A 12,433-nucleotide genomic window follows, 5' to 3' on the forward strand; every position below is an offset into this window, starting at 1 on the left:
TTAAAGAGTGAGAAAACAAACGTTGTACGAATAAATCTTACTACTCGTGAGTATAGATAATTCAGGTGGAGTTAGTAATTCTCCTTAAACGATAATTTTTGAAATAAGCGAGCATTTTACTAAACATTGGCAAAAGCATTTCTTCTAATTGTGAGACATTGTGTCTATAAATAGAACATGACAAAGCTGAACAAAATAAACATGGCCTACTTTGATGAAAAGAAGTGAGAAAATGTTTGGCTTTTGTGTTGTTAGTAAATATTGAAATGGGAAAAGAATCGAAGACTCAAAAAATACTGATGTAGCTGAATGCTCGGAGCGTCTGTTTTGTAAACAGAAGGTTCTTGGTTCAATACTCGGCTGGGACAAAAGGTAAAGTTTCATTGTACCCACCACCAAAGGATTGGGGTATATTCATTTTGTCATTCCGTTTGCAACATCTCAAAATATCCATTTACAACTTGATCAGCTATTCTTGATCAGCTGAAACTTTGCACGGTTATTTTTTTGTCCATAAGCAGGTTAAGTTCGGAGATGGGCTACATCGGACTATATGTTGATATAGCCCCTATATAGACCGATCCGCCGATTTAGGGTCTTAGGCCCATAAAAGCCACATTTATTATACGATATTGCTGAAAATTGGGACAGTGAGTTGTGTTAAGCCACTCGACATCCTTCTTCAATTTGGCTCAGACTGGTTCAGATTTGGATACAGCTGTCATATAGACCGGTCTTAGGGTCTTAGACGCATTTATAGTCCGATTTTGCCAAAATTAGGGACATTGAGTTGTGTTATGCCCTTCGCCATCCTTCTTCAATTTGGCTCAGATCGGTCCAGATTTGGATATAGCTGCCGTATAGACCGATCTCTCGACATCCTTCTTCAATTTGGCCCAGATCGGTCCAGATTTGGATATAGCTGCCATGTAGACCGATCCGCCGATTTAGGGATTTAGGCGCATTTGTAGTCCGATTTTGCCAAAATTAGGGACATTGAGTTATGTTATGCCCTTCGACATCCTTCTTCAGTTTGGCTTCGATCGGTCCAGATTTGGATATAGCTGCAATATAGACCGATCTCTCAATTTAGGGTTTTGGGGCCATAAAAAGCGCATTTATTGTCCGATTTCGCCGAAATTTGGGACAGTGAGTTGTGTTAAGCTCTTCGACATTTTTCAACAACTTGGCCCAAATCGGTAGAAATTTAGATATAGCTGCCATATAGAAAGATATCTCGATTAAAAGTCTTTTCACAATTGAACGATGACTTGTACTCATTAGTATTTGGTTCAAGTCGGAACATATTTCGATATGACTGCTATGGGGCATAAGGTATGCATTTTTCACTGAATTTTGACGAAAGGTGGTTTACATATATACTCGAGGTAGTGAGTATCCAAAGTTCGGCTTAATGCCTTTTTACTTGTTTAATTTATAATTGCAATGTTTCATATTAAATTTATATTCTTCACAATAGCTTTGCAATTGATAGTGTGGGGATGGGAGACAGACAAAAATAAATGGGTTTAGTAAATGGCTTGGGAGATTAACACCCACTCTGAGGATGGTACGATCCGCCTCGTTTGGTTGCCGGGCCATAGTGGAGAGAGGGGGAATGAAACAGCAGATGATTTGGCAGTGAAGGCCAGAGGATTATCGTCAATATACCCGAAACCTTTTGGGTCGACGCAGTCCGTGTTGAGGGTGAGGGCGACGAAGGCGGACGAGGCTATTACTGAATGTAAATGGTAATGTCAGTATAGCTTTCGCTTTCCTAATGGGTGCGACAAATGATAGCATGTGTATGGCATGTGGGGAAGATAATGAGACGTTGGAGCATTTCCTATGTCATTGCTCGGTTCTTGGAGTTAACAGACACTGGCACTTAGGCGGGGACACAATACTAGACATCAACTAATTTAGGGGCGTGATATGGAAAACAATTAAGGATTTTGTAGGTAGCACGAAATTCCCTTCTAAGATTTTCTTTTTCGAAGTTAATTTTTTAGTATTTAGAGCGAACAACAAGCCAATTACTGGCTTTGGTGTATATACATAGTGGCATGCGGCGAATTAATATCCGCACCCTCTTTTCAACCTTCCCTATCCAACAAGCTTCGAACTGGTCCATATTCGTTACAGATTACGATGAGTCTAATACATACGACTCAATGTTGCAAATAGTATAGTGTTACATCAGATCTTAAATCAGAAGATTGGTCTATATGACAGATTCATCTAAATATGGTTCGAATGTCAAGGGATCCAAAACAAAGTATTTTTTATTAACCTTCAATTCACTTTAAAATCGGGTTCTATATTGTCCTCATTCGTCTTCATGTACACTTATGTGGTTTTGGTGTTGATATGTCTTCCACTCGTGATCCTCAAAGTCTTATGACCATGAATCATTTACATACAAAATACCATATTATTGTAATTAATTCATTAATAATACCGTCAGCCACACACATTTCAATTGATTGAGATAATAAACAATGTCACTTTCTAAACATCGTTAATTGACAAATTAACAACATAATTAAGCAAATAAAACTATTTTTGGATTCAATATAAAAATATAAAGTTCTTTGCACAGGTGTTTTACGTACTACGTGCTAATAGGTTAAATATGCTAATTTATTAATGAACCATAAATAATTAAAACACTATTTCCCACGATAAACTGTTATAAGATTCTACTTCTAGATGATCCCACCATAAACTGTTATAAGATTCTGCTTCTAGGTGTAATTTCTTTCACTTATGCATTCTAATGTTCACAGCAAATAAGGTTAAAATAGCCCATAACCATAACCAATATAGTATGTATTGATGTATTCGCAATGCCTTTCTTAGAAGTTCTTAACCTTGAATTCTACATTTTCTTCTGATTTATAATATGTAAATAACTATGATCCAGTTGATTGGTATACAATTGTTATCAATTTGCGCTTATTACTACATTCGGAACATGTTCTTATTATTAGCATATCATTGTTAAAAAGTATATGTTTGCATGGCTCATGTATCAAGAATCTATGATTGCTAGAAAGCTTTCATCAATTTGTCAGACATACGATCTACTACAGCTAATGTAGAACTCGAAAAAATGCCACAACTCGACTAATGCATATACTTCAAGAAGGAATCTTATCGTGATTATATCATTGACTTACAACAACATTATTTGGTATGTTGGCAATGATGTTGCGTAGCAACAAGTGAGCGACCGTTAGAAAAGAAGTTCTCAAATGCGAACACCGCTGCTCCCTACACCAGAGCATGATGGCAACTTACTAAGAAAGAGAAAGAATACTTGGGGACTTTCTCCTCCAGATGATCAACCTCTCGACCTAAGTTTTTCTGGCGCACCCTGATGGAAATTCGTGTCTTTGCACAGCTAGTATTTGTATATTCTTTTAGAAGGTTGTTATCAACTGTCGATAGTTATCCTTATGTTGCTTGCATAAGGATAACTCTCGACCATACCATGCCATATTTTTGGTATAGGGTATTTTAACATTGTTTGTATTCGTAATTTTTTGGTAGTGCTAAATATAACCATCGTTTTAACATCACTTTTTTATTAGCTATGTCTATCTGTCATCAGTTTGTCTTTAAATGTATTCTTGTGCTCATGATACTGGACAATATCTTTACAAAAGGCAATCAGAAAACGTGAACTAAAATTCTGCAAGGAGGATTTCTGCCTACTAAGAAACCTAAATGCAAAATTTCGGAAAAATCTATTCAAATGGTGCTTAACCTATAAAATATCATAGAGTATAATGTTACCTTCATTTGGCGTATAATTTATACTAGAAATAATGAAAATATCTCTGTGAGGTTTCGAAGCCAAATAATAAATGTTGATAGCTTAAAATATTGCGAATCCTCCTCTTCAGTGCAGGTTATAAATACAGGACCATAAACTAAGTTGGAGTGAATTTGAATGTCCTTTATTTACAATTGGAGTATATTATATATATTTAACAAATATATGACCAATAGTAGAAAGCATCAACAAGCTCTCTCCATCGTACTGTATCGTTGTAAAAAGCCTTGACTTAATTCTACAATATATCCGTTGATTCCAACTCTCTCTTCGTGAAGCGGATCCATGTGTTTCTCGGGCGTACCCTTCTTCGCTGTCCTTGTGGATTCCAGTCAAGGACATTTCTCGCGTCGACGTAGCAAGCCTCAAGCCAATTTTCTCTTCTGGATTTCTACATCGATGGAAGTAGTGTCTGTTCTTATTTGAAATTCTTCAATTGAAAAACTGTTTGGTTGAAAATTGGAAATATTTGTCGTTAGCAGCGTTTTTTAAAAACTTCGATTTTGCGGAAATTCACTTGTGTCAAGCTTCAAGTTATACAGCTCTATAATAAAATAGATTTTACACTACTGTTAAATACATTGACTTTTGTATTATATGAGATTAACAAGAAAAAGCGTCCTCAGTTCGGCTGGGGCGAATCTTATATTCTCTCCACCATGGATCGCATTTGTGAAGTTCTTTGCCAGGCATCTCATTATAGGTAAATCAAATTCTTTGCCCGTCATCTCTTTATAAGCAAACAGAGTATAATGATAAGAATTTCGACCATATTAAGATCATTTTTGGAAGCTATAACAAAACACCTCGTACAAAATTTCAACCAAATCGGATAATAATTGGGCCCTCCAGAGGCTCAAGATGTCAAAATCACAGATTGGTTTGTATGGCAGCTATATCAGGTTATCGACGGATTTTTACCATACATAGCATAGTTATTGTAAGGATAAGAATTGCGACCTCTAGAGGCTCAAGAAGTCAAGATCCGAGATCGGTTTATATGGCAGCTATATGAAGTTATGAACGGATTATGACCATACTTAGCATAGTTGTTGGAAGTCATAACAAAACACCTGACACAAAATTTCAGCCGAATTGATATGACCCATTTACAATCCCAACCGACCAACACTAATAGGAAGTATTTACTCAAAATTTCAAGTGCCTATCTTTACTCCTTCGAAAGTTAGCCTGCCTTCGACAGACAGACAGACAGAAGGACGGACTTGGCTAGATCGAAATAAAATGTCAAGACGATCAAGAATATATATACTTTATGGGGTCTTAGATCAATATTTCGAGGTGTTACAAACCGAATAGCGAAGTTAGTATACTTCCATCCTATGGTGGAGGGTATAAAAAGAGCATAGGCGATAGGAAAGTTAACCCGATCCCCAAAGGACGGGTTAACTTTCCATAGAAGCGGACTGAAACTTCAGCATTCATATACAGCTCCCTAATTAGCGTCACGATCTTCTCACGGATCACTTATTCAGCATCGTGCTCATCTGAAACTAATATACCATATTTACCATACCAAAGTACGCTGTCGACGAAAAGGCGAACATCGCCAAATTAATCTTTGAATGGGGTTTTAGATCCAAATTTCGAGGTCTTGCAAATATAACGACGAAGGGGGTTAACAATATATCATAATTTGAAATATAACAAGTAAAAGCGTGCTGAGTTCGGCCGGGCTGAATCTTGGAAACCCACGACCATGGATTCTTCTAAAAATGTATACAAAATAAATTAAGTTGTAGGGCAGAATTTTATTGTACATACCAAACTTCTGTCAAACCAGCAAAAATTAAAGCTTCTAGGAACCGAACAAGGATGATCGAGAGACCGGTTTACATGGGAGCTATATCAGGTTATAGACTGATTTTGGCGGTACTTGGCAACCTTATTGAAAGTCATAACAAAAGACTACATGCAAAATTTCAGTCAAATCGGACAAAAATTGCGGCTTGTAAGGGCTTAAGAAGTCAAATTGGGAGATCGGTTTTATATCAGGTTATACACCGACTTGGACCGATCTTGGCACAGTTACTGAAAGTCAAACCAAAACAAAACGTGCAAAATTTCAGCCGGATTGGACAACAATTGTGGCTTCCAGGGGTTCAAAAAATCAAATCGATTTATATAGGAACTATATCAGGTTATGAACTGATTTGGACCGTACTTATTACAGTTCTTGACAGTCGTAACAGAACGCCACACGCAGATCGGACGCCTGATCGGACAAAAATTTCGGCTTCCAGGGGCTCAAGAAGTCAAATCGAGAGATCGGTTTATATGGGAGCAATATCATGCTATAAACAGATTTAGACCGTACTGGGCACAGTTGTTGGAAATCATTAGGGAACACTACATGAACAATTGCCAGCCAAATCGAATGAAAATTGCGTCTTCCAGGGGTTTAAGAAGTCAAATCGGGAGATCGGTTTATATGGAAGCTATAACTAAATCTGACCCGATATGACCCATTTCAATCCCCAACGATCTACATCGATAATTAAGTATCTGTGCAAAATTTTAAGCGGGTTCGACCTTTATTGTGATTTGACAGACGGACGGATCAAGAATATATATATACTTTATGGGGTCTTGGACGAATATTTCGAGGTGTTTGAAACGGAATAACTAGATTAGTTTATCCCCATCCTTTGGTGGTGGGTATAAAAACACTACGTTCATACAATTGCCACCGCAAGATTTTTGTGTCTCAACACTAACATAAACCCCGTTTACACTGCTCTTTAAATCCGGATTTAATGGCTCGATCATCTGTTTTCCCTTTATAAAATCAGCTGACGAGAGCTCAAATCCGGATTTAATGAGCAGTGTAAACGCGATTTTAATCGGTACTGAACATAAGTGAACATTTTTTTTTACGTTTAAACGGGACATGTGAGTTCGCAAAGATCGCAATAATGAACAGTATAACTTGAAATAGATGATAGATAAGACATTACATAGCAAATGTCAATAAGTGCTGTTCCATTCAAGTTTTAATCTCAATGATGAGGCCCCTATCTAGGAATAGCTGCCATACTGATAGATCTATTTTAACCCCATTTCCCTGAAAATTGGGTCAGAAAGTTGGAGGCCACTGTAGCGGTAAGCATATCCGCCTAGAGGTTAGAGGTAGATGTTAGAACATCGGCCTAAGACGCATTCACTCTGGTTTCGAATCCTGGCGAAAACATCAGAAAAAAATTTTGCGGTGGTTATCATTTCTAATGATGACGATATTTATGAGGTACTTTGCCATGCAAAAACTTCTCCCCAAATAGGTGTCGCACTGCGGCACACCGTTCAAACTCGGCTGTAAAAAGGAGACCCTTATCATTGAGCTCAAACTTGAATCGGACAGCACTCATTGATATGTGAGAAGTTTGCCCCTGTTCCTTAAAAGGATGTTCATGGACAAATTTGCAATTTCCTTTCGTCGTCACCCAGAGGTCGGAAGGAATTTCAGAGGATGCTCCGCTCCTAACCAAGGAGAAGATCACGTTTAAAGAACATGGAATAAGCATAGAGACGTTGGTAGACGTCTTTATTCACCCAGGGTTAAGGGCTCTGTCATAGCCAATAAAAGTAATGTAAGTAAAGAATTTGCACAATGGCTTATTCCATGACTTCTACTATGAGTACGGATTCTTGTAGAAATCGGTTTTTATTTGGAAACAGTTCACATATATGTATTCTTCCGAATTTGGTTAATATTCCAATGATGTGGTGATTTTAAATTACACTTTTAGAAAAATTAATCAAAATTGGTTCAGATTAATATATAGCTCTCGTATATATACATCGCTCGTTTTACACTAATATATACGACCTTTACCTTTACCGTTGCCCATCAAAATTGGTCCATTATAAGATAAAATGTTCCTATTGTGGTATAGCTCAGTTTTCACTTATGGAGTAGACTTATAGTCGGCACTTCCCGACCTATACTAAATTGTCCATTAAGGAACAGGGAATAATTCTCTCATATCAATGAGAGCAATCCGATAAAAGTTTAAGCTCGATGATAGGGGGACTCCTTTTTTATGACGAGTCCAAAGGTCGGGCCGCATAGCGACACCACTTGGTAGAGAAGATTTAACTTGGCAGGATACCCTACGAATGTAGCCAGCATTAGTAAGGAGATGGTTTGGTTAGGTAACAGTGGAAATCCTTTACAGACTCATTTAGACAATTTTAAGTTCATTGTGATACCATAGTAGCATCAGACCAAGGCTTCTGGCGGGAATCGAACCCACGTCCCCTACACTGGTAATCCAAGCACGCTACCAACTCGGCTACCGGGGCGACCTAGGAAGGGGATAACCACAAGCCGAAATTCGGCGTCATATGCGGATATGCTTACCTCTGCGCCACGGTGGCCTCCCGACTTATGCCTTTCTCTATATGTTTAAAAAAACTTCGCCGTTGTGAAGAAGTCACGAATAATTTTTGATTTCCTAATCTTGGCAGCAATGCAATAATTCATCATTTTATTTAATTATTTTAAGCAATCTATCAATAAGTACATTTATACACACTGTTCGCAATATTATATCAGCAATTTCCTCCCAAAACTTGTTAATATTATCCCAATGTGTGTCGCTATGAGCAATGCGTTCAAAACCCGATTGCCCGACGACGACTATTTGCCTGACTTGCTGCGGCGTTTTATAAGCAGCCAGTGCCTGTGCCAGAGCCTATGGATTAGAGCGACATGTAGACAAAACGAACCCGGTGATTAGGTATCACAACCACAGCACAGGCTATAAAAGTAAGCTGCGCTTTGAGGCATGCCCATAGTTTACCGCGGACGCGCTTTTTTAACTTTAACGGACGGTAACGGCAGTGTGGATTTTCAAAACAAATATCCCAAAAATAAAACACAGTGGCAAAGAGCGCAGCAACAAAAATAAAAACTCAAATGGAAAAGTTAAAGTGTAGAGAATAGCCACAAAAAACAAGAAAGAAAGAAAAATAAAAGAGCAAAGAACACTTATGTATATTACTTAATTGCCTACTCTAATAGATGGAATAATCGTTTTGTCTTAACTAAATAAATAAGTCACGGGGAAAAAGTACGTTTCCTTTTCATTTTCTAAATTGTCTGTGCGGATATCTTATCAAGAGCAAACCAAACCCGGAGTAACAAACATAGTCGCAGTGACCATTGCCACATCAAAATGGCTTTGGAAGTGTTGAAGGATCCCCAAATGATATCGCCGGCAAGCGTATTTTACTTCCTTTTGCTGCCGCTGCTTTCGCTATGGTACATTTATTGGCGTATGTCGCGTCGCCATCTGTACGAGTTGGCTGATAGATTGCCGGGACCCAAAGGATTACCCATTGTGGGTCAATTGTTTGATGTGTTGGGGCCAGCATCATGTATGTGTTTTGTTTTTCGCAACATTCGACATATGTATATGTGTGTGTGTTTGGATATGCTTGAAAATCTTTAAAAAAAGGTTTCAAATTTTATGAGCCATAAAATTGGAATAGTGAATAAAAAAAACTGCAATGCCAAAAGGACCATTTAAACTTATTTAAGTTACACAAGCAAAATCAAAGTGCCTTTAAAATGTTTAACTGACATTTTGAAATGAATAAGGATATTTAAAAGTGTATCAAAACAAAGAAAATAGTCCATAGAAAAATATACAAATTTAACCAAAAATACAATACAAAAACACAAATTTACAAAAAATACTAATGACATAAATATCAACTTTAAAGTACAATAATCCATAAAAAAGAAGCCTGAAAATGTTTCGACTATCGAATGGATTTAAAATATTTTTAAAAATTGCAATACTTGTTTATTTTTGAGTAAAATAGTAGTTTACATATAAAAACCCAAAAAATGTGCTCAAAAATAAAGAAAAAATTAAAATTTATTAACAAAACAATGAAAATTTTCAATTTGTTAGATGACTATAAATTTGTAAAGAACAACAAAGTAAATCGTTTTAAATTTGTATTTATACAATGAATTATTGAACATTAATTCATTCAAATGTGAAAAAAAACTTAATGAATACGGCACAGTCGCAACCGAAATTCCAAAAATATCAGCGAAAAATGGTTGGACTAATATATAAAAAAAAAATATTAGGTGTTATTAAAATGTAAAAAATATGAAAGTGTTAAATCCATGTAAGAACATGAGAATAATACCCAAGAGAAGAACTGTTTTAGAAAATAATTATCTAGTGTTAGATGTAAAGTACCTTAATTCGGTTTTCGTTAGCACTACAGTGCATGAATGGAAAAGTCGTATAATATTTTTTATCATAAAAAAATATATTTAAATAGATTTCCTCGTCCAAAGTCAAAATTCTAGCTAAAAATGTTCTCAAAATTTGTGGGCGTGATAGTTATGATATGGATTATCGGTGTTTCTGTTTACATAATAGTTAAACTCTAAAACAATATATATACCATACACCACTTCTGTGGTACAGGGAATTACAACTTACTGCATTTGAGAGATAGACCCATTGATAAGTATACCGATTGACTCAGAATAGTTACTAAATTTCCCGTAGAGTGCAGTCCGATTAAAGTTTAAGCTCAATGATAAGGGGCCTCCTTTTTTATGCCAAGTCCGAACGGCGTGCCGCATAGCGACACCACTTGGTAAAAAAGTTTAACATGGCAGGATACCTTACCAGCATTAGTAAGGATGAATTTTTTTTGATGTTCACGCCAGGATTTGAACCCGTGCGTTCGGTGTCATCGGCGCCATACGTCACGGTGGCCTCCAGAATTAACCAGAATTACTTTCTGATTAAATTGTCATCTAAAAAATTAAGCTGTTATGGGCTTCGGACCCTTTATCGGGAGATCGGTCTATATGGCAGCTATATCCAAATATAGTCCGATCTGAACCATATTTGGGTCAGATATCGGGATACCTAATACTACTCACTGTTTCAAATTTCAGCGAAATTTGTAGCAGCTACATCAAAATATGGTCCGATTTGGCCCGTTCAAGAACTTGACCAGCGTGCATCAAAAATACGTATTTGTGGCAAATTTCAACTCAATATCTCAATTTTTAAAGGCTGTAGAGTGATTAGAACCGACGGACGGACGTCTTAGAATTTTACGACTATCCGAAATATATATACTTTGGAGGGTAGGAAATTGATATTTCGATGTGTTGCAAACGGAATCACTAAATGAATATTCTATGGTGGTGGGTATAAAAAATTACTTCATATTGGGATTCCACGAACAACTGAACTCTGCTTTGGCTGATTCTGAACCTATCGTAAAACAGGTTGCTGATGAGGGTTTACACCTGCACTTAGGCGTTTACGCAATATTAGAAGTGGGTTATTCAGGAATTTTAAGAAATCGCATACTGCGGAGAATTACTCGAAGTATTCATTTGCGAGAAGCGGGTTTAATACCTAGAACTCCAGATGTCAATCTCGACATTTAGTCCGTATGGGACAGGGCCTTTTGCATAATCCCAAGAGCTTTTTCAAGTTTGTGGATACTTAAAGGAAGGCGCAGAAGTCTCCCGTCTGCAAGAAACTTGGGAGGAAGAAGTCGTCAGATGACTTCGAAACTGCGAATTTGTTTCCAGCCCCCAGAACATTATTAGTGGCCATTATAATGTTAAGTTGTGAAAATTTTGCTATTTTCCTCGCATTGTTTTGACGGAAGAGGAGGTTTTATTAGGGCTAAGAACACTACGCTTCACATTCCTGGACCTGATGGTGTCCCAATCTGTATCCTGATATCTTGTGCTGGTGAACTTTATTTGCCTCTCAATAGATTATTTAATTACTCACTGGATAAGGCATATTTCCCACCCTAATGAGGGTCGAGATTTGTTATCCCCCTTCATAAGTCCGCTAATAGATTTGTTGTCGATAATTATAGGTGTATCGGAAAATCGAGCGCATTTCCTAAGCTTTTCCAATTTCTGGATTTTCAAGGAATATCTCATTATCTTAAGTTATTGTTATTTGTTATTTCACCTTTTCAGCACGGTTTTGTACAAGGTACATCCACATCTTTTAACCTCATGGAATTTGTACGCCACGTTCATAAGGGTTTTGTAAAAAGACAACAGACAGACGTTATTTATACCGATTATGGCAAGGCTTTTGATACTGCGATATACAGGCTTCTACTTCTTAAACTCGATGTTATGGATTTTCCGACGGCTCTTCTAGATTGAATATCATCCGTACACAGACAGTACTTCGAAGGATATCATTATTTCTTCTGATGTGCCACAGGAAAGTCACTAGGGTCCATTACTTTTTGTCCTTTATCTTTATGATATTTCCGATGTTATTGTTTTTCTAAAATACTAATGTATGTTCATGATGTGAAGATTTTTATGCATACACTACCATCTACACTCTCTTGTCAATTGGAGCAGTGCAAATAGAATGCCCCTTAATTTGAGGAAATGTATGAAAATATCTTTGTTTACATCCCAGCCAATACTTTCGGATTTCTTCATTGGCTCGTACAATCTAGATAATGTAGATTCGTTTGCTGATCTAGGCTTTATCGTACATCCTAAATTACGGTTTCATTTACACATCGATTCTT

General features: G+C 37.0%; 1 protein-coding gene across 1 annotated transcript in view; it reads left to right on the plus strand.

Annotated features, from left to right (window-relative positions):
- The first annotated feature begins 8,648 nt into the window (after window positions 1–8,648).
- Window positions 8,649–12,433, plus strand: part of LOC106082684 (cytochrome P450 4g15) — a 29,849-nt gene continuing 26,064 nt past the window's right edge. The window contains exon 1 of the mRNA XM_013245347.2: window positions 8,649–9,241. Coding sequence (XP_013100801.2) covers window positions 9,040–9,241 — 202 coding nt within the window. The 5' untranslated portion in view covers window positions 8,649–9,039. The remainder of the gene's footprint in view (window positions 9,242–12,433) is intronic.

This window comes from Stomoxys calcitrans, chromosome 4 (assembly GCF_963082655.1).
Source record: "Stomoxys calcitrans chromosome 4, idStoCalc2.1, whole genome shotgun sequence".
NCBI lineage: Eukaryota > Metazoa > Arthropoda > Insecta > Diptera > Muscidae > Stomoxys > Stomoxys calcitrans.